The sequence below is a fragment of the Lacerta agilis genome, chromosome 5, assembly GCF_009819535.1.
Source record: "Lacerta agilis isolate rLacAgi1 chromosome 5, rLacAgi1.pri, whole genome shotgun sequence".
Classification (NCBI taxonomy): Eukaryota; Metazoa; Chordata; class Lepidosauria; order Squamata; family Lacertidae; genus Lacerta; species Lacerta agilis.
The window spans coordinates 40,479,900-40,504,258 of NC_046316.1; the positions used below are offsets into that span (position 1 = coordinate 40,479,900).

At 39.7% G+C, this 24,359-nt stretch overlaps 1 protein-coding gene across 1 annotated transcript; it reads left to right on the top strand.

Moving 5' to 3' along the window:
- Positions 1-877: 877 nt before the first annotated feature.
- DHX32 (DEAH-box helicase 32 (putative)) lies at positions 878-24,237 on the top strand. Its single transcript, XM_033149434.1, is given in 11 exon segments — positions 878-1,252; positions 4,074-4,267; positions 5,236-5,608; positions 7,177-7,416; positions 9,053-9,149; positions 9,241-9,399; positions 18,521-18,712; positions 20,028-20,177; positions 20,951-21,141; positions 21,854-22,035; positions 23,948-24,237. Coding segments are annotated over 11 exon segments (2,250 nt in total). The 5' UTR covers positions 878-973; the 3' UTR covers positions 24,141-24,237.
- Positions 24,238-24,359: the final 122 nt, after the last annotated feature.

The window sequence follows — 24,359 nt, forward strand, 5'->3', positions numbered from 1 at the left end:
ACAGCTGAATGGGTTTAGGATCCAGCCTAAGTCCCTTTTGCAACCACTTTAGCTCAACCAGAGCCAGCTGTGCCAGGATTAGGAAATTACACCAGCATAACTTCAGCTGAGCTGGATTGGAAATTTAACACTGGCTGAGCTGGGAATCAGCCAACTAAATATCTGCTCATCCCAGTGGACTTGGTCTAGCACTGCCCCTTCATCTGTCCTTTATGTGATTTAAGCAATAACGTCTCAGTCTCCCACACTGTTTTCTAAATTCTAGAACACTTCAGCTTTTACTACAATGTTTCAAATGTTTGGCCTAAATTTAAAACATGTTTCTAATTATACATTTATATGGTTGCTGCACAGAACTGCCTGCTTCCCCCAGTTTTGCACTGCACATCCTGTGGTAAAATCTATTGTAATGGGATTAAGCAACCATGTGACCCTTTTCACAATCAGAAACAATAATCTCACCCTGTAGCCTTCTATTCACAATGAATCAGGATGGAGACACGTGTGACAAAGCAGAGGCTCAGCAGAATCCTTAATCACCAGACCAGCAAGAGAGAAGCTGCAGAATACACTGCAAGAAAGCAAACCAACTTCTTAGTAATTGGTCTGATCTGGAGGGGAAATACATCCATTCAATATGCAGGAAGTGATCGGTTTCTGCAGAACTATCTCCAGGAGTGAATCATTTTAAATGTGTGTGTTTTAGTTTTTAGACGTCTCTCATCTCAAATAAACTTTCTGATGAATCAGCCTCAAGGCCCACAGAGGTGACAAAGAAATAAAGAAGGGAAAGAGAAAACAAACCCAGTCGGAATATAAACTTTGTGGCACTTTTGAACTGAACTTTTGGAATAGAATACAGTATGCTGTTTCTGAACTGGGTGATTTCTAGGACTTTGGTTATTTATTAATGTAAAAGGTTTTCATTGATGTTCTGGTACCCATTGCTGGGAATAATACATGAAGGAGAACTATGGACTACTTTGTTTCTTATTCTGAGAAGCAGTACTTTTCAGAATTATTTGACTCTTCTGATGGGGAGGAGATGGAAGAGGAAAGGATTGAGAGATATGCAGCAGATTTAGAGATGAATCCTTTTGATGGATTGCCATTCTCTTCCCGTTACTACAAACTTCTCAAAGAAAGAGAGAAACTTCCAGTCTGGCAAGTGAAATATGCTTTCATGGAAAGTCTGCGTCATCATCAGATTGTGATTGTTTCAGGAGATGGCAAAACTGGTAAGAGCTCCCAGGTGAGTGTTTGTAACAAATGACTTGCAGTATGATATGAATTAATTAAATGCAGCATTCATATTTTTAAAATAGATCTTGTAATGGACAGAACATTGAACTAAGTTTTTAGGCATGTGATCCTGTATGTTACCACATATTGAACATCCTAGAATGTAAAACTGTTGCCTGCTTTCTAGTACTCCACTATTGTCAAATGTATTAGGCCAATCAAAATCTCATCTGCACAACATTAATTGCAGTAGGCTTGGGAGCGGTGGTGACAGGAATGGTTTTACTAGGGCCTCAGGATTGAGGTCCTTAAAAAAACAGGACCCATGATCATTTTGTGCTGCATATTTAAAAATTTGTTCATGCAGGAGAGGATCTCTCTCAACTGCTGAGTTTCAATATTTGTTTGGCATGTATTATGTGAGATTGCCATTTTAAAACAAAGTTCAAAAGATGAGTACATGAAGTTCATTTCACCATATAGTTTGACAGAATGCACTTATTGCCTGTTTGATTATATTATCTAACATTTAATTGTAGGTGGTTGAAAAGACAAGAATTAAAATGTGATATGGTTTTAGAAACTGAGGACAAATTAACTGGAAAATGTTGTATTTCATAAAATTTATACACTGCTTGTTTGTTAAATAACCTCAGCAGTTTACAAAAAGAAAATACCGTAAAAGCAGGGGGGGAATCAAAGCCATACTTCATTTAACATACAAAAGTTAAAATACTAAAACAAATTAAAATATGATTAGATATATAGATAGAGATATGGTACGTGTTTAGAATTTTAACTTTAAATTTCATGATTTTTTAATCATGTATAAGACAAGCATAATCAATCAGTAGTTACTTCCATATGAGCTATATTGACATCAATTCACTAAGACAAGAAAAGGCAATCTGTGTCCCAAGAGCATCTGCCAGCACCCTCCTCCTCCACTGGCATAGTATGCACAGTCACAAGGACTTTGAACTTTCATCACCACAAACATTTCAAACAGTTAAGAACATGCATTTCTGCTATTAATGTATGAGACATATAGGGCCATGTCAGTGACTCCACTATTATGGAATGTCTCCCACATACCCAAGGCTCAAATGGACCTCTTTCTGCTAGTTAGTGAAGAAGACATTTATATTCCAGCAGACTTATAACTTGCCATACTGTTGATAAAACAGGAGCGAGCTACCTTTTCCAGCATGAGGGCCACATTCCTTCATGGGAAACTTTACTGGAGACCAGAGGCAACAGTGAGCAGAGAAACGGATGTGATTCTTAGCTTTGCAATATAGGCCACATTCTGGTTATACAAAAACCAGAGTGTCCTGAACAATGGGGTACCTGGTGGCAAGTCCCGTTGGAGTGCACCATCCCACAGCATATGCTAGCACACAGTCCAGCAGTCTGGCAGGCCAACAGTTCCAAAGTCCAGCCTGGTTCCTGTCTCTGATCCAGAGGTCAGGGCACCTGGAGGTCAGTCCCACACAAGCATAGTCCTGAAGAGCACCCTGGGCTATTCAAGCCATGGTCCAACAACATGGGAAGTTGTGCAGACACAGCACCTCAGCTCTGATTCCCTTTTGTACTTTGCATGCTGATTGCAGCATCTGGGCTTGATGAGGCACATGACCCTCACCTGTTCCAAGCCTACTCCAGCTGAGGAATCACACACCTCAGAGGCTTACTCCCAAAGCCTTTCTCATAAATTGTATAACCACAAGGCAACAGAGGTTTAGGAGGTTTTCTCCTTCCCCAAGATAGGCTACTTTCCCAGGCTGGTGAGCCCCATTTCCCCCTCTTTTCCCTTAACAGCACATGAAGAAAAGTCTTCTTGACCATTGTACCTGCTATTGGCCTCGTCTTCAAATGCAGGGGATAGACAAATCCTTAACTCACTGAGGGTTTAAGACCCATCGGCTATCCTTACCTGGTTTAGCTAGCCAGTTGCAGCTGTTTCCCAGAATGTGACCACTGTCACATGTTGACTGCTTCTATGAGCCATAGGTGAGAGCTGCGTGCAGGTTTGGGGACCAAAGATGGACAAACTTCCCCACTCCAGAAGAAACACAACGTGTCCCCCACCAGAGATACTGCCCTCCCCTAACATCTAATTCAACCATTTATACAAGTATACATGATGGTGCATAAACTGACCCTTTATTAATTTTCCTTTCAAAAGGAAAGAATATATTTTGTTCTCCTGTTTTATGGCCATGGTGGATTACTCCAAGACACTTCCATTGTCTACAGATGTACAACCCCCCCATGGAGTTCCTCTACAAATTCCAGCGTTATGGCAATAAATACAAACAATCCTTCTGCTTCAAATAAACATTAACATCAGCTGTTGACTTCTTTCTGACAGATGGTCATTTTGTGCTAAAGTGACTGAGCAGAGCCAGGGCTGTAAGCCCAGAAGGAAACGTAGACAGGGATTTGGCCCCCCTGACCCTGATCAGAAATGTCCCTAACACTGTTAAACCAAGCAAGGAACCAAAATGCTCAAGTATGATAGGGTTGGTGTCCTTTCCCCCCCAGAGGCCATTCCTGTCACTTCTCTAATGTACTCAGGCTAATCTAGTTCAGAACAAGAAATTCCCAGAACTGTCTTTCACTTTATGTTTGACCACTTTACTGACTCAGGGTCTTGACATTTATCCAGGAAAATAATTTCCATTTATTGAACTGTTCAGTTGCTAGTAGGCAGACAGCTAGCAAGCAAACAGCAGATGTTCACTTGAGACAGCACATGTAATCAAATAAGCTTGTGTATTCATTTCATAGATGGATTCATTCCTCTCTAACTTTTTTTAATATTAAAGGTGCCCCAGTGGTGTGCTGAATATTCTCTTTCCACTCATTTTCAACATGGAACAATTGTGTGCACACAGACACATAAGCACACAGCAATATGGCTGGCATTGCAAGTAGCTGATGAGATGGACGTCAATATTGGTCATGAAGTGGGTTATGTGGTCCCATGTGAGAGCTGCTGTAATAGTGAAACGATCCTAAGGTTTGTGCATTCATATTCAGTCCCTCTAATATGTACAGGTACTCTATATAACCTACATACAAATGTGTAATTCCATTATGCTTTAGCATCACACACTAGCCAAGAAACAGAGCCTGAAACAGTTCTCTGAAGATTATGTGGCAAGACTATAAAGGCATGTGCTATCTTGATCTTCAGTAGCTCTATGTGATAAAGTGAATGGGTTGCATTGAACCAGATACTGAGGACACCAGGAGTCGGGGACAGGGTTATCGTTCCTCACCTTACAAATACACGTGCTACCGGTGTCTCTGTGGATCCCTTTAACCAACTTAGATGTGGAAATGGGGGTGGGGGAGAACTACTGCATTTAGGAACATTGTGGTGAATGTAAAATTTGGATGTCAGATGGCCTAAACCCTACCCTATAGGAGATGTATCATGTTTCTGTGCATGTGGTGCACACACATATGTGTCCATGTATGGCATACAGTTTTACCCCAGCTTTTGACACTTGAGGTGTATATTTTTGGGACCCATCTTAGCACTTGACTTCCTATTCTGACAAGCTGTTTTTTACTTTTTCTGAGCATAAGTCAACTCTGTGCTCACAGTCTGGCATGTTAAAACCTACTGCAGTCAGTGGAATTTAGGCTGCAATCCTATTTTTAATTACCTGTGAGTTATCCCTGTAGAACACACTGGGACTTCATTTTGAGGAAACACACATGGGATTGCTGTATCTTTCTCATACAAAATATATGCTGAATTATTGCCTCTTGCAGGTATGACAACATAAGCCTGACAGGCTATTCTAATCTGCCATGATTTATCCAACCCCACCACTTTAGTGCAATTTTGTTGATATTTTCATTTTGAAGGAAAAACCTGGGCAGATTATACATAGCATGAAGAATGCATGCTGCCTCCTTCAGCTTGCGTCATCACCAATCTTGAATAATGATCTTTCTTTCTTTGCATGGTTACAGATACAGTACAGATGACATGCTACAAAGAGAAATGATGTCCAGTCCCTTTCTGAGCAATTATGGAATCATCATTTTGGATGATGTGCATGAAAGAACTATCCCCACAGATGTATTGCTTGGACTCCTTAAAGATGTAGTGATATTCAGACCCGAGCTGAAGCTAATTGTAATTACATCTACTCAAATGTGCACCAAACTATAGACATATTATGGCAGCATGTCTCTCATAAGAGTGAAAAGCAGATACCAGGTGGAGGTTGTGTATACCTGTTGCATTCAGAAAGATAATTTCTCTTCTGCTTTAAGTCTGCTTTTTGAGATTCATAACTCTAAAGAGAGAGGTGATGTTGTGATCTTTCTGGCCTGTGAACAAGTAAGTAAATCATTTAATGTATCACAGACAATATTTTCATACTGGGGCTTCCATGTTAGGACGAGCAATTTCCGTACCCCCTTTAAAACCTTCTGTAATTAGGCCAATTTTAAAAAAAGTACTCATGTTGCACTAAGTCTACAGTTCTATATATACTTACTTGGGAGAAAGTCCATTGAACTAAGTAGGGTTTACTTCAGAGGAGGCATGCCAATAATTATGCTGTGTAAGGTAACTGTAGCAAGCTACTTTTAGGAAGATCTAGCAGCAACTCACTTTACCAGGGCTGCTATCTAGGTTGTGGCTTATTCCTCTCACCGAGCTACAATTCTCAAAGTGATTTAACAGTCAATCTCTCTTCCCAGGGAACTATGAGCATTGTACCGCTGTAAGGAGAGTAGGGATCTCCTAAAACTCCCAGCACCCTTAATGAAGTACAGCTCTCGGGACTCTTTGGGAGAAGCCATTATGGTTTAAAGAGGTATAAAACTGCTTTCAATGTATAGTGCAGATGGAGCCCTAGACAGCATATCCTATAATTGTGGGTCTTTAGATTTTCTGGAATCAAAACTGCTACTAAGAAATCAAGGTGAATAATCATGTAGGCAAAGTGTTTTGGTCCTGTATGTATAACTTTGACATTAAAAGACTTTGGGGCGGGGACAGTAGTATGCAAAAGAAATACTTTAAGCCTTTGGAGAGAGAGAAATGCATTTTAAATTGCATTATACTCTTTTCCATATCTTTTGCAAGCGATCATTTTTTATAATGTGAAAGAAGAATGACATAATTTAACAAATACTTTAGAGCTGTTGAATTCTTACACTTTTATGCCTTTAAATTCTCAAACTTAATTTTTCAATTAATGGTTTCTTTAGCATTTTATTGATTTTTATTACCCTTAGAGAGTTCATCTGCCACTGGGGAGAATGCTATAAAGCAAATTTGCAATTCTCCTATATGTTCAATTATTTTAATAGCGATAAAGAAAAATTAGTCACATTCATATATGGTTTATAGCACTTTTGATACTTTAAATTCTAACTAGAATAAGAACATAATAGTAATTTTCAAAGTTAGCAAGGTAGAGATTCTTCCAAATTAATTTGTCCTATTTCTGGGCAGAGTGTATGGAACACAGTGATATGGAAAATCAAGGGGCCATGTTATAATTTTTCATTACAGTATTACTGTTCTAGTGGCATGTTAATGTTTTGTTATGGATATTAGAATGTCTTTCCGTGAGATTGGTATAGCCATGATAGACTGTCAAATGGTAGAAATCTGTAAGGAATATGGCACTTTAGCAAATAGGGGAAGGAAGAGAAAGAAGCCCCTTCTTGGGCTGAAATAAATTCCTCAAGAAACAGAATTGCCGCATTACCTTATATGATGTTTCTATGTATGCTTCTGTTACAATTTCCTCAATTTAATCAGCATTATGACTGTTATATTTTTGCCATTAGAGCTTAACATAGAAATAAAATCCATTAAAAAGAGAGAATAGATTCAGAATTGGCACAGTGAGCCTGTTTAATTTTCATGAAAGATGTCTTCACTGCTTCTAGGAAATTGGAAAAGCCTACAAGATTATTCAACAAGAAGGGCCTAATTTAAATCCTGAACTTGGTGAATTGGTCCCTGTTCTTCTCTATCCCAGTGAAAGAGAGAGAATCCTCAAGCCAAATGAAGAAGGGCCTTGCAAAAATTACAGGAGAAGAGTGTTGCTAACTACAAGCTTTGGGGGATCTTTGGTTTGGATTAAAACTGTGGCCTTTGTTATAGATGTTGGGATAGAGAAAAGAAAGGTAAGTAAAATAATACAGGTACTTTATAAATTACCAGTGGGGCAACACATGTCTCAAAGATGAGGTTTCACATACCTGCATAGTTCATTATGGTGCGGATCTTGATATTAACTTGTTTAAATAATTTTCTATCCCCCCCCATGCACAAGAGGGATTCACCTGCCTCTTGTCCCCTTCCCCCACCCCCATAGTTCCTTGCACACCCTCAAACTCTGTGCTGCAGCATTGGAAGTCAGTTCAATCAACATTTTTAATTAAAACAGGTTTTCAGTGCAGAGGCCAAATTGTATTTTCATTGATTTTCAAGATTCTTGGTTTTATTTTTGAGAAACGTCAGTCCAGACAAATATACATGTCTGAAAGGATGTCCTTTCTTGAAATAGCCATTCAGCCAATACAGAATTCTACGTGTGCTCTGCTGTGTTTAAAACAAAACAAAACACTGACATGAAAAGAGCTAAGGAATGTTTTGGCAGATTCCATTCTCCATTCACTGAAGTAAATGGGGAACTATTCCAGGCATGGGATCTTGCTGCACATCAGAGCTCCTAAGCATGAACCATTGCTGCTTCCAGATGGGGGGCTGCTAGCACTGATAAATCATTGCTTTTTCACTGTAAACTACAATTGGGAATGCAACTGACTTTCCCCCACAGTATTAGGGATATTGCATATTCTCTCTATGCTTATCCCATCACATTCCACTGTAAGCTCTAAGCAGAATTGCAATTCACTTTCCCCACGTTTGGGGTTATTGCACCTGCTTTCTGTGATATCATGGAATATGAGTCAAGAGTATCAAGCAGTGGTGGGTGTGGGACTGGACAGGAATACAGGAGGAACACATAGACCTGCTATGCACCCCTTATCTCCCAGTGTTGCCTGTGTCTGTATGATGCAGGTGGCACTGTGGTCTAAACCACTGAGCCTCTTGAACTTGCCAATCAGAAGGTCGCCAGTTCGAATCTCTGTGACGGGGTGAGCTCCTGCTGCTCTGTCCCAGCTCCTGCCAACCTAGCAGTTCGAAAGCACACCAGGGCAAGTAGATAAATAGGTACTGCTGTGGCCAGAAGGTAAACGGCATTTCCGTGTGCTCTGGTTTCCGTCATGGTGTTCTGTTGCACCAGAAGCGATTTAGTCATGCTGGCCACATCACCTGGAAAGCTATCTGTGGACAAATGCTGGCTCCCTCGGCCTGAAAGTGAGATGAATGCCACAACCTTTGACTGGGCTTAACCATGCAGGGGTCCTTTAACCTTTACCTATATTCACATAGGAAAAGAGAGAGAAGGGGCTCTTTTGAGTCTGTGGGAGTACTGAGTGTGCAGGCACTGCATCCTCAGTGGACTGGTGTGTTTTATTGAAGAGAATTTCTCTAAGATATGACAGCAAAACTACAATGATCCTGACAGGAACAAGTGGTGTTTCAGTCAATTTATCAAACTGCTTTCACTTTTTCATTTCAAAACAAGTGAAACAATAATAAATATTGTGGAAAGGAAATGAATTTGCAGCCAAGCATTTCATGAAACACAGCGGAAAAAACCTACTAAGCAAAAACTCAATGCAAATCCATTGCAATCTTGCTCAATCTTTCTTTTTTTCAACACAGTCATGTCTCTCTTGATATTGCAAGGTATACAGTCCTCGAATCAGAACAGAAGCTGTTGTGATACAGCCCATTAGCAAAAGTCAAGCTGAGATGCGTAGGCAAATTCTGGGCATGTCTTCAGGTAAGGGGGTGGAAATCATTGTCAGCTTTAAACAACCATGCTTATCACAAGAGAATGTGTGAAGCGAGATTGTTGTTGAATTTCCTGGCAGGTAAATGTTTCTGCCTCTACCCTGAAGAATTTACAGATAATGAAGTGAAGCTGCTACCACCAGCCAAAATTCAGGAATCCAACTTGACCAGCATGGTTCTTTTTCTGAAAAGAATGGATATTGCAGGCCTAGGCCACTGTGATTTCATGGATAGGCCAGGTAATACCAAATTGTTATCCATATTCTTAGCCTTAGACTGCTATCTTAACCAGGGCTCATGGTTCAACTCTCTCCTTGCTAACCAAAAACTGTAACTAAGGTCTATTCTTATGGTGTGTTTGCACACAACCCGTTTATTTTTATCTGCTGTATGTGTTCCAGAATGTTAGTTGAGTATTTTGGGGGGGGGGGGTTTGATCAAGAACGCATTAGAAAATTTCCCAAATTAACAAATGGGTATTGTCAACTCCATACATGAACACTCACCTAACAAACAATTTCCATGGAACACATTGCGTTCAGGTAGCAGGATCTGCCTGTACATACATAGCTACCTAGCACCTGCTTCATTACCTTTAGCATTCCCCTAAAGACATGGATAGATAATATAAGATAGCATGAGCTTCGTATAGCACAGATTATGTGACCACAGTGCTTGCCAGTTACACCATTAGAATAAAACGGATGCTCACAAATAAGATCATAACCCAAACTCTGCTAATACTGTGCTTAGGGTGACAGCTTGATAACTACCGTGATCTAACTCTTAAGGTCAAAATTGATGTTACAATAAAGACACAGCTTCCATCAGAAACAGAAGCCATGTGTATAGTATTAGTATTAATTTACAGTGTCTTAAGATGTTCTGGACGCGGGTGGTGCTGTGGGTTAAACCACAGAACCTAGGGCTTGCTGATCAGAAGGTAGGCGATTCAAATCTCCGCAATGGGGTGAGCTCCCGTTGCTCTGTCCCAGCTCCTGCCCACCTAGCAGTTTGAAAGCATGTCAAAGTGCAAGTAGATAAATAGGTACCGCTCCGGTGGGAAGGTAAACGGCGTTTCCGTGTGCTGCTCTGGTTCGCCAGAAGCAGCTTTGTCATGCTGGCCACATGACCCAGAAGTTGTACGCCGGCTCCCTCGGCCAGTAACATGAGATGAGCACTGCAACCCCAGAGTTGGACATGACTGGACCTAATGGTCAGGGGTCCCTTTACCTTTTTAAGATGTTCTAGGCACTGAACAGAGATTAAAAGATAAGGCAATCCCTGCTAACAATCTAATAGGCATGATACAGAAAGGAATGTTGTTGGGGAGGGAAGCAGAAAGCATGCAAATGCCAGCGCTAACAATTGCAGTGATAAAATATTACTAGTATCTGCTTGTAAACAGTTCTTGTTTCTGGAGAAATTCCTGGCTTTTAGCTTTATCCTTTAGCAAGTGCACTGTGTTTAGCAATTACTAAAGATAACCTGCAATTCAAGCCAATTTTTTATTTAATGGAAATGCCACATTAAACAATAATGTAATATTCACTTCTACAAAAGATAAAGCCTGACTTTCAGCAAGATGGAATAATTCATTGAAATAAAACAGCTTTTACAGATCTTTAACAAGTACTTCTTTTGTATTTCCAGATTTATTGCATTTATCACTCTTGTTTTGACCTTAAAAAAAAAAAAACTTTAAAAAAAACCATGAAAAAATATGGGAAGGTAACACTTTCCTTCCTGAACAGAGAACCATTGTGCTTTCAAAAGGGAGTGAGAAACACCTGTTACTGTTTCCCCTATATAGTGTTGCCCCTCAACATTGTCATTCTAGGCATTTCATTTGGTATGCTGCACAGCAAGCTTTCTGTCTGCTTTCAGTAGCCTACTGACTAGGATAATTTAAAGGTGGGTTTTGTATTTTCAGTTTAAAGTGGAAGCAAGAATAAAGCAAGGTCAAACTGGATAGTATCAGCTGTGGAGATGATCACTCAACCTCACGATCCGTTATGTTTTTACTGAAAATACAGAACTCTTAACTGCCATCCAAATATGTGAAGGCCTCCCTTGACAGTCCATAGCCAATTTCCTTTCTAAGTAAGAATGAGCTATACTTGTTTTGTTGCATTATGAATGGCCTCAGAAGGAAGTCCCTCCACATTTTGAATACTATGTACAGTTTTGATTGGCTCATCTCAGAAAGCATCTTCCCTATGAGCAAAGGCGAAAGCATTTGGGGCCTTTTTAGTTTAGAAAGAGATTGCTGACTGGGGACACAATACTGGTTTATAAAATTATGCATGTTCCTCCCTCATAATAGTAGAACTTGGGATCATCAAATGAAATTCTGGGCTGTATATTCAGGAAAGATAACATACATACATACATACATACATACATACATACATACATATCAGTTTATTGTGAGGACCATGCCTTTACACAAATATCTACACAACAATATTAAAATTAATTGCATACTGTCCCAGCAAAACCCTCATCCCACAAAACAGAAAGAAAAATACAACAAGAGCGAGTTAAGAAGATGATGAAGGGGTCTTTTCTTTGTCATCCAGAAATCTTTCCCTGGCTTTCATGGCCTTCATCACAAAGACCGCTACCACATGGGAAATCCGTGGGTTAGCATCAACTAACAAAAATTTTACTCGATCTTCAGGGTTATTTATTGAATTGGGTATGATTTGCAAAATTGCACCTCTAAAGCTCAAGTAAATAGGAAAATGAAAAAGATAATTTATGAGATCCTCTTTAGTTCTCATGGGGCAAGGGCATAAGCGATGCTCTACTGGGGTTCTTGCGAACCTGCCAGTCAGGTATGTAGTAGGTAATGTTTGAAACCAGGCCATAGTAAAAGCTCTCCGAATGGTGGAATCGGTGATATCCGCCAGGTAGTTGGCACAAATTTTGAGTGCTTTTACTCGAAGAAACCAGTAGGAAAACCCAGAATTTTTTTATCTTTGTGATGTCTAAAGAGGCGTCTCTATCAAGGATCAATTCTCGAACTTTATCAGGGCTCCACATTTTAATAATATTAAACTTGGGTAGAGTGTATCTGGATATCTAAGAGGTTTTGAGGCCAAGTAGTGTGATATTGAAGAAATGCATAGGCTTGTTTAGCCAATAAGGTGTTCGAGGCATTTGCGAGATTGATGAAGAAACGCAAAAATCTTAAGTGGGCCCTGGCAGACACAGAAGGTAATCCTACTTCCACTCTTAGGAAAGCTGTTGGAGTTCCTTGAGGGAGACCTAGGATTCTTTTAAGATAATTTTTTTTGTAAGATTTCGAGCCATTTCTAGCAGCTTCTGATTCCACCCCCAGAGTTCTACCCCATATAACACCTGAGGAATCACTGGAAAGATAACTTGTTTCTTCATACATGTAATTAATTTACAGAATCCACTGCCACAATATGTGGTGATATTTACTAGTTAAAGGTAAAGGGACCCCTGACCGTTAGGTCCAGTTGCGGACGACACTGGGGCTGCGACGCTCATCTCGCTTTATTGGCCAAGGGAGCCGGCATATAGCTTCTGGGTCATGTGGCCAGCATGACTAAGCTGCTTCTGGCAAACCAGAGCAGTGCACGGAAACGCTGTTTACCTTCCCGCTGGAGTGGTACCTATTTATCTACTTGCACTTCATGCTTTCGAACTGCTTGGTTGGCAGGAGCAGGGACTGGGCAACGGGAGCTCACCCCGTTGTGGGGATTTGAACTGCTGGCCTTCTGATCAGCAAGCCCTAGGCTCTGTGGTTTAAACTACAGTGCCACCCGCGTCCTTATTTACTCGTTAGAAGATTCTAAAGGGGGGTTGGACAATTTGGTGGATAGGGAATATTAATCACTGTGGTTATATTGAACCTCCATGTTCAGAAGCAGTTGTCCACTGAGTACCAATTGCTAGGAAATAACAGCATACTGTAGTAATTGGAATGTTAAAAAATAATAATAGTAGACCCAGGATCAAACTCCCATTCAGCCATAAAGCCATCATGCAACCTTTCAGCATAGCCTACCCCACAGGGTTGTTGTGAGGTGAAAACTTGGGGAGAAACATGTACACCATCCTGAACTCTTTCTTGGAAAGAGGGGATATGATTGTAATATAGACATGACATTAATAAATAAATAAATAAATAGCAGAAGATGACTAGTGCCTTCAGGCTCTTCTTGTGTGATTCCAAGCGTTATATCATTTACTGCTGTGGGAAGCAGAAACTGGACTAGATGGAGGTTCTGAAGTACATTGCCTGAAATGCAGTTCAGTAAGAAATTGAATTTTTTAGGGTGATAATCGCTTAAGATGATTCTCTGGCAGACTTCTCTGCAATGCCATTTTAGAAATACATTATAGTTGCCATTATACCTTCCAAATATACTTCATCTTTACTTTGCAGAGAATTCATTCACTTTCAGGATGATTGATTATTTAGTATATTTTTTTAATCACTTGGTGGTACTGCATTAGATCTATTTTGATTTCTCAGGTACATTCCCTTCATATGGTACTTCTTGTACTTAGGGACTTACCCCCATGACAAAAATCGCTTCATTTATGAATGGTGTGTGCGTCATTCAGCTTTTTGTACATGTATTGTGTACTTGGCAATAGTGGTTTTTGTGTGCCAAAAATGATCTGATGCCTTTTTAGAATATTATTCCATTTAAATGAATGGGGAAGCCTTTAGAAGTGAGCAGTGCCCCACCCCACCCCACTTCCTTCCCCCCCCCCTGCAAATTTGGAGGAGGTTTGATGTTTTCAAAGTTTGGGGGAGGAAAGAAAGTAGAATGTTTAGGCCAGTCTCAATTATGTCCAGTTGAAAGACATGGGGTGATTATAGGCCCATGTGAAAAGGGGTGAGATGACACTCTACTTCAAGCAATTTGTTTTACTAGACTGGGTCCCTGTTTTTAACCTAGCCATTTCCTTTTGACTTTATCATAGTCTTTTTTTAGTTATCTATAATATGTTCACAGAGTCTTTATAGGTGAAGAGTGGGACAAAATATATTTAAAATAGATTTGGGTTAACTAACATCATGCTGTCCAGATGTTGTTGGACTGCAATTCCCATCAACCCTAGTGAGCATGGCCGGGATGGTGAGAGATCTAGCAACATCTGGAGGGCACAAACAAGAGATTGTGAACCAATTATCCACTTTCTGATCTCTTGACTTATGCCTGATGAGTCATATGACTAAACTGTCCTGACACTTTAGGTGTGTGTGTTCTCTGTTTAAATAATAATGCACAGCAACTTTCTAAGAACAGGTTGGAGTGTTGCGTTTGCATAAGCAGAACCTAAATTAGAATCCCCTCTTGGCCATGAAACTCAAGAGCAATCTTTGAACAGTCAATCTCTCAGCATAAAATACAGTTTTGCTTTATTTCTAGTTAAGGTTGAATACCAATGATAAAAAATACACAGTAGCACAGCGTGGTAATTCAAAGATGTGCAATTTACCAAGTGTTGGATTACATTACATTACATTATATAAGTTCTCAATACATGCAATAGATTAGAAAAGTGGTACCTGGTGGCACTAGTCTTGGATGGGTGCTCCCAAGTCAACTATCCTGCAACATTAGCTTGCTGAGTAGATTAGCTAAGCCAAAACAATAATTTTACAGCTTGCCATTTGCCAGCCAGTGAACCTTATCTTTGTTTAATGTCCACAAGTCAAAGTGTGTCCCAAGCTACAGCCCATTGGGCTGGCACAGTAAAAGCACACCTGTTTCTGAGGACTATGATTAAAGCTGTTCTTTCTTCATGGCAAGGTATAGAAAAATGCAGACATTTGCAAAGCTGTATAGTATGTTTGTTGTCCCTCTGAGGTTAAGCATCAGTGTCCTCAGCATTCAGATGTGAAATTGAGAATTGCTCTGTCCAGATGCTATAGGAAAGAGCTTGGAAAGACCAAAAGGCGCATGTATCAGACAAATCTTCCTCCTTCCTCCTATGTTTAAAAGTAAGCAAAGACAATTCTCTGCTGCAGCACTAGCACACTTTTACTAAGATAGATTTGGTTCTGGACAGCTAAACCATTTCCCTCTCCTTAAAAATGTTGGCCTTTCCAGATTATCTCTTTAAGGTGGCCATAAGAAATCACTTTGAGCATCAGCTTCCTATTTGCATCATGGGGATAATTGTATTGGCCTACCTTTCATAGCTGCAGAAAGGATTACTGATGATGTCATCCTTTTTTTAGTGACTGAACTACTTGGACATAAGATAAAGTTGTGGTTTTTTCCTATGACAATCTGTGGGCTTAAACTTGTTTAAATGGGAACGTGGAATTTTGTAATACAGTGAATAACACTGAATATAGCACTCAAGTGGTTCAAAGTTGCTGCTTCTCTGTGCCTCTTTCTCCTCTTTTCATACTAGTGTCTTGTATAGAACAACACATGATCAGTAATAGGAGAAGCAGCACAATGTCTCTTGCAATGTCTAGTTCTGTCTGAATAGAACTTCAAATAATGATGGTTAGCTGTTTGCTAGTTTCTTTTACAAATTTCACCTGTAAAATTTACATTCTGCTTTGCATAGTAATTATCCCTTTTAAAATGTATTAAAAATCTAACCAGTTTAAGTAGGCAAATGTATATGTGAAAGGGAGCACCATTTTGTTTTTATATAATGGAGGGAACAAATGTAGTTGAATATTTTTATATAGCTGATTCCTTTTCAGTGCACTGTGACTGTGGCAGCCCTTGATTCACAAAGCCCTAGGTGGAGCTTGCCTCTTGGCTCCCAGTAACATTGACCTGGTCGGGCCAGACGTAATAAAAATGACATTGTATGTTGTTAAAGCCCTATTTTGTAAAGCACTACATGTCCCTGTCCTTTATTAAGAAAGGCTTTCAGAATTAAACACAGGCATTGCTTTTGTTTCTCTTATTTATGATGAGCTTTATTTAAACCTGAACAATACCATAAAGAATTCTCAAATGAACCTTTGCCATTTTTACAATGACTTTTTTATTGGCTGCATTTGTGCCTGCAAATGCAGACTAATATCTGAAAACCCTATTCAAGGTTTTCTTTTATTTTATTACTGTTCCTTCACCTGTATAATCTGCATTTATTAACTTGTCCTTTCCAATATAATAAAAAATGAAGCACCTTTTTTATTATTATAATGCTGAAGCAAAAGCCTAGAGTCATTCCTGTTTCCCAGTCTCGGAGCAACCAACTTGGAGATATAAAAATGCAAAACAGTAAGACTCCCCAGAGAATAGAATTGGCTGCGGAGCCAGATGCTTCCAAGGACAATAGCCATATATTCAGCTCACAATACAAACTGCTTTATTGATTTATAGAAATTAGTTTACCATGATTCCCTGGTAATTACTTCAAAGGCTCAGTAGCCATTCATGCCGCCCCACCCCCTTTTAAATCTTGCATCCTATTTTTCTGTCACTGACTCTTGGTTTCTCCCATTCATCAGCTGTTACTTTTCATTTCATGGCTCAGTGATAAAACTCTCAAACTTCCCCCCCCCCTTAAATATCCAACCTGTTTTCTTCTTCAATGCTTTGACTTTCTCAAGGACTCATCTTTTATCGCATTAAACCTTACAGGCTGGCTAATAAATGTTCTCTCTTCTCCATGATGTGCAGGCAGGGATCTGAATTCTAATAATATTAAATCAGATCTCTAGGCAAACACATGGTATCTTTGCTGAGTATTGTAAGATGGTCAAAAATTCAAGTTGTTTGGCATGCAGCCCACTCCTATGCATTAAATCAGGGATGGGGAACCTGCGGCCCTAATGTTGCAGGACTCCAACTCCCATCAGCCCCAACCAGCATGGCCAATGAGCAGGGAGGATGAGAGCTGTAGTCCAGCAACATCTAGAGTTACCCATCTGCTGCATTAGAATTTAATCCATCTGAATTAAATGGGCTTATTGCTAAGTAATTGTGCACAGGAATTTTGCAGAAGATTGCAGCCTTTCAGAGAAGCCCAGTGGTCCAGCTGTGATGGCTGTCACTATCTATACCTTACCCTGGTATAACTAGAAGGGATTTAGCAATGTATGTGTGCACCAACCAATATGTGGCAATGGCAGGGATGCGATGAGATTGTCTCTTAGCCCATTCCATGCACTCTGCCACACACATGGCACTTGTGTGCTGCCAGGAGGAATCCACACCACCCCAGGTAGCACAGATTAGGAGATGTGATACTCCCTAGGCTGTCCCCCATGCATAGGTTTGGCCCCTGGCAAATGTGGCAAGGTAACCTGTTTGCCAGAGAACCCTACAAAAACAAGAGCTGCCATTCCAATCACAATGAATTGGGTAGCATTCTAGGCCAGTGGACAGAAAAGCAACAGAATTCCTGCAGCCACAAGCAACAGGCATTCCTCCAGACAGTTGCTGGACCAGGCAGAGAACCTTCTCTGTAGGTGGCGCCTTCCCTGTGGAACACCCTCCCATCAGATGTCAAGGAAATATAGTGGTAACTCGGGTTAAGAACTTAATTCGTTCTGGAGGTCCGTTCTCAACCTGACACTGTTCTTAACCTGAGGTACCACTTTAGCTAATGGGGTCTCCTGCAATTTCTGTTCTCATCCTGAAGCAAAGTTCTTAACCTGAGGTACTATTTCTGGGTTAGCGGAGTCTGTAACCTGAAGCGTCTGTAACCCGAGGTACCACTGTAAACAACTATCTGACTTTTAGACAGGAAACACATTGAAGCCCTGCTGTGGAACCAAGATTTTCCTCACAAACAATGCCTCTAATGCAACCTCTGGGAAGGCTTCCAGTGCTTCTGGGGAAGGGCTTGCTCTTTGTTCCAATGATGAGGCCGAGATAACCAGAACTGTCAGGAAGGGCAGGGGGTGTGTACCTTTTTGATCACCTAGTGCAGAAGCATCATTATCCATATGATCACATTTCCCCCCCTGTTTGTTCCCACATTGCCGAGTACAGGGGAGAACAGTTTTAAAAGTTTCTGGAAAAGAAATTTTCAAACTTTTTTGTTAAAGAGCAAAAAATAAAAATATATTTTTTCCATTTTTGAACCATTTCATATTCCTCTCTCTCTTTTTGCTCTTTTGGGGGGTGTGGCAGCCATTTTGTTCTAGACCACACACCCGGCAGCAGCAATTTTCTGACTTGGCACTGCCTCAAAATTCCAAATGTGCCCCTGGACCCAAAAAGGTTGGCAATTGCTGCACCAATTTACCTGAGAGAGAAATTAGGCAAAATTTCCTGTAAGCTTGTGATAATCAAATACTTAGTTTAATTCTGTCTGTATAGGCATTTCACTGAACAGTGGCAGAATGTAACAAACGGTATAACTAAGCATTTCTACCCACCCCAGCTCCTGAAAGTCTCATGCAAGCTCTGGAAGATCTGGATTATTTGGCTGCCCTGGACAATGATGGAAACCTTTCAGAATTTGGAATAATAATGTCAGAGTTTCCTGTCGATCCACAGCTGTCAAAGGCTATTTTAGCTTCATGTGAATTTGACTGTGTGGAAGAAATGCTCACCATTGCTGCCATGGTAACAGGTATTTTCTGAAGCGTTTGTGCCTGCTGCTCAGGCCCAGTGTAATTATATAGAACTACAGTACTGCCATCAACCATTTATAGGATGATTAGTTGATTCATAGTTTGCCTTTTAACCAAATAAATGAGAAAATTAAAATATTACGAAAACCTCAGTAGTGCCCCTTTGCAACAGTGAAAGAAGTTTAAGACCTTACAGTTTAATTAAAAAGTTACTGCTTCGTTAAGACAATCATTAATAATTTCACCCTGTATTTTGCTAACACACCTAAATCAGAATAAACTTGAAAAAAGACAAGAGGTATGCCCTTAACTCATCACCTCATCAGTTAAATTTGTTCCTTATCAATTAATCAAGCAGAGGTTTCCTTAATTAATCTGCTGATTAAATTGATTAAAGATCAGAGCCTGAAAAATCACAGTACTCACAATTAATGAAATGTAAATTTAAAAAGGATTCAAGTTATTTTTTGTTTTGCACAGATGATCAGGATGGGTTATGTCACTTCTTCCACACAATATTTAATGAGAATAAAGTTATACAGGCCTATAGAGGCTTGCTCTGCAATACAGTAACACTCAGGCACTGGTCTTAGTGCAATGATGTAGCAAAAAAGGTTAACACAGCAGGCAATGTAGTACCAATACTCCTGTTATTATGTATATATAGCTTTTCTGTCTCATTCTACACATATTTAATTACAAATAAATCCCACTGTTTTCTAGAATTGTAGCAACACATTAGATCTAGTTGTCGCAAATGTAGCAACACTTGGGTCCAGTTGTCGTAAATATTCAGTGAAGTGATGAGCACTTCTCTTGACTGTACCACATCAACTGGGAGATCCCACAATGGAATTCTTCACTCCCTATTCCCCCTAAAAAATACATAGAAGACTTGCATGTCAGATGAGCCTGGTTCATCAAGTTTTGCTTGCAGGAATGTTTCCATGGGGAAACATTCAGTCATGTGTGCTCCTATCTACAACATGAGATAAAAGCTATGTATTATGGGGAGAATATCCAGACATTACCAACTCAGCATTTCTCCCCAGAATGTAAGCTTGGAGGAAAAAAAATGGTTTTGGTGTCATTGCTTTAGTTGAAAACACTGCCACTCTTTCAGGAGTATTTTCAGACCCATTGCGGCAGTCAAAATGGAGAGGATGAGTGTGAACCATAGCTTTTGCTGAAGGACCAGAGTCAGGGCAACATTATAACGGAAAATTATTACACAGCATACATTGTGCATATAGCATGCTTTATTTCACCGTATCAGCTTGTTTTCATTTTTCTCTCTTTCCTTTTGAACACAAGCTCCTAGTTGCTTTTTAAACCCACCACAGGGAACAGAAGAGATTGCAGTCGCTTGCTGGCAAAAATTCTTGCATCCTGCTGGAGATCATTTTACCCTTATCAATGTCTACAAGGCTTACAAGGAAGCTAGGACAAGCTCCACAGGCCTGGGTAAGTGTGTCTCAAATATTTTAAATACACTTTAAAAATTCATCCTGAAATGCTTCTGACCAATTATTCCAGCTTTTACTTATATAGGACCTATAAGCTAAGAGACTATTTTATTTTTATTGAATAATAAAAAACAGCAAAAGGAACAGGGAAAGAGGCAGTGTGAACAATGAGAATAGGCAGCAGCAGCCCTCTTCAGGCATTCATATTCAGCATTAAGCAAATACGATGGGGGCAAATCCATGGGAATGACTGTGCTAGCTCTGCCACTGGCATTGTTTGGGAGGGCGACTGAAGCAGGGAGCCGCCTTCTCTTTTTGTGGAGGCTCTTGCATATTTTAAGAACCCTGAGTCTTCAACTCATGGAGGACAATGAGGACCATGGGGAGAGAGCTCACCCTTTCCAGTGGCTCCTTTTGCTTCATACTTCCCTTCCTATGGAATGCCTGAAGAGGGCTAGCAATGGATTCCAGTTTTAAAATGGTAAATTAAATAGTCTAATGTAGAAAATGCATACTTAAAAGTCAGTTCCATTAAGTTCACTGGGACTTATTCCCAGATAAGTGTGTATATGACTGTAGCCTTTATCCTGAAAAAAGGGTTATTCTGCCAGGTAAAATCTTCATAATTACATCTGGCATGATAGAATAACCTCTTTTCAGGATGAAAGCTGCAGTCCTGTACAAATTTATTTGGGAATAAGTCCCTTTGAGTGTAATGTAACTGGATTCTCTAGCAAAAACAAACACAATTTTACCTTTTCCCCCTCGCAGACTGTAGTACTGAAAAGTGGTGTCAAGAGTATTTTCTGAACTGCTCTGCACTAAGAATGGCGGAAGCTATCAGAGCTGAATTGGATGACATTATGAAACGAATTGAACTCCCAATTTCAGCACCTGCTTTTGGAATGAAAGAAAATGTACTGAGGATAAAGAAAGCACTATTGTCTGGTTACTTTATGCAAGTAAGGAAACCAAATGGATAGCTTCATCTAAGTTTATTAATGTTACGGAAAAGCTTAATTTAATCAAAATAATTTGCTTTCATTTGTATTGACATAATAATGCTGTCCCTTTGATTCCTATCACCCAATTTGTTTTAATTCTCTAGCTTACTCTTCAGTCCTCTTACAGTTAATTTAAAGCTGTAAAATTAATTTGTGTAGTCATTTGACTACAACAGAACCATTCTTGGATCGTAACTTGGTATTTAATGGATAACTGAATGCAGGTAATAAATACACTGCGTAAGTAGTGTATTTCTTAGTAGGCGTAAGTCCAGGGACATGGGTGGCGCTGTGGGTTAAACCACAGCGCCTAGGGCTTGCTGATCAGGTCGGTGGTTTGAATCCCCGTGATGGGGTGAGCTCCCATTGCTCGGTCCCAGCCCCTGCCCACCTAGCAGTTCGAAAGCACGTCAAAGTGCAAGTAGATAAATAGGTACCGCTCCGGTGGGAAGGTAAACAGCATTTCCGTGCGCTGCTCTGGTTCGCCAGAAGTGGCTTTGTCATGCTGGCCACATGAACCGGAAGCTGTACACTGGCTCCCTCGGCCAGTAATGCGATATGAGCGCCACAACCCTGGAGTCGGACACAACTGGACCTAATGGTCAGGGGTCCTTTAGGCGTATGTCCAGGTAAATTACATGTCATTTATTAACAACTTTTTATGTTCTAGATAGCTCGTGATGTTGATGGTGCTGGAAACTATTTAATGTTGTCACACAGGCAAGTAGCCCAGCTTCACCCTCTGTCAATATACTACAACACTGCAAGGATCCCAGAGTGGGTTGTATTCCATGAGTTCAGTATTGCTGAAAACAACTCTCTAAAAATCATCTCAGCGATATCACCTGATCTGTGAGTAAGAGCAAGTTGGAATTTAGATTTTCATTCATGTTTGTAGCATACAACTTCCATTTAAGACCACAACCCAACATTACAAAGCTTGCTTCCTGGGAAAACTGGAGACAGGAGGGGTGGGTGATCTCTGCCTTTAGCTTCCAGCAGTAAGATACATTTTGTTTGTGTGTGTTTTTTTTAAGCTGGCATCCCACCACCCACATCGATGCTATCAGTGTTGAAAGGTCTCCTAGCACTTTTCTTATTTTAAGTGGGTTATGACCACAGGGAACTTCCTTATACTGAGTCAGACTATTAGTCCATCTAGATCAGTGTTGTCAGTGCAGACTGTGTTTCATACAAGTGTCTTTCTTAGTCCTACCTGGAGATGCCCTGTATTTCATGTGGGATTTTCTGCATACAAAGTATGTGCTCTAACATTTCTGCAGAGTTTGGATATTTGGTAGATACCTGTTCCATAATTTTGATTTGGTGGAAATAGTATGACTCGTGCTTAAAGTTATTTTATGGGAGGTATTTCAAATATCATTAGGATACTTTCACATTGAATTATAGAAATCCAACTGACAATCTCATGGAAGTGTGTAATAGATCTATCAGCATTCTGAAAGTGTATTATGGGAAGCAAGGAAGTGAAATGTTTTAAAGTTTTTAAATCTCACCATTTCACAGTTGATTTTATGTGCAGGGCTAGCATGATCCTATGATCCAAATAAATGCAGAATCAATGCAGAATGGATTTGCTCATTTTGGGCCCATCAGCCCAAGCTATGCTCCTAGTCTCCCATTCAAGCAAAATCCCAGTAATGAAGTACTACCTGACAAGCTCCACATTAGTTGTCCAGAAATAGCCATTGAGCAAATCATTTTAACTTCACTGTTTGCTTGCTGGCATAGATAAGTAACTGTTTTTTAAAAGGGCCTTACAAGAGGAAACAAAGTGCAGGCTATAGTCACATGTTCTCATTGACTTCATACTGAGAATTTGTTTCTGTGCAGATGGTTTGAGCTTGCAGCTCAGCATGGCTGAACTTCAGAAGTGCTTTCTATTAAATAAATAAGTACATTTTGGTTAAAAGCATTTCACTTACTGAACCATGGATAAGGGAGTAAAGTTTTAATTAGAAATTTAAAATGAAATGTTTAGCCTTCAGCTATTTCAGTCCTATGTCACTACTTGGTCTGATGCACCTGCTCAAGCAGGTAGTAAGTTCAAATTGATACAATGCAACCCCCCTTTTTAGTAAGATAGACTGAAGAATATGGGTGATAGACAATGTTAAGACTAGTATTAAATTAATGGACAAGTTAACTCTGAGCATACCTATTCCTCTGTGTCCTGGCACACAGAACTAATACACAGATGTGAAATCAAAGTGAAACAAAATCCATGTTATATATTGAAGCAGGAGCATTAATGAACAACTAATAATTCCATGCATGTGGCTAGTGATGAGTGAATTTATTTGAAATGCTATAATGCACATAATAGCAGGAAACCATTCCTTTTCCCCAAACTACTAAAATAGATAAAAATTGTGCCCTTCTACAGTTTCCCTAAATTTAAATAGGTTATACATTGAAGCTTCAGGTAGAATTTGCAAAGAGGACTATGTTATATTTTGACTGCGGTTTGCAACACCTGGAAGTCAACTACTACCACTCCAAGGACAAACTGAACATATTAATTTGTAAAGAAACTGTATAATCTTGTATGTACACTTTACCTGGAATATATAATTTGGAACCAATTCCAGATTCCAGCTATGCAGCTCTATATTTAATGCATCAAAATGTTCCTGCCTGTAAGCATTTGCTGCATGAGTCATAAAACAGTCATAGAAAATATTGAAAAATTGCCATCTTAAAAAAATATATACCCTCACTTGTTTATTCTGTTTCTTAACAGATTTGTGGAGCTGGCACCTCAATACTATTTTAGTAATCTGCCTGCCAGTGAGAGCAAGGCTATTCTGCAGGAAGAAATCAATCATTTATCACCCATTTCAACAACAGGCAAGGAAGAAAAAACAAACAGCAAAGATAAAGAATATAAAAAATATCCTGAAACACCTGCCGAACAGCGATGCATTATTCAATAAGTTTGCTATCCCAAACTGTGTTGAAGTATATAACCTCTATGTACAATATATTCCCAACACCAGCTTTTATATGACATGAGAAATGATTTTAAAACAGGAGTTTTAAAAAACCACAGGTTTTTGTTATTATCTTTGGCAACATGGAAACAAGTTAGTTAGAAAAGTGTTCAACAATTATTAAATGATTACCGTTTTGAGGGTTTTTTTATTGCACTTGTA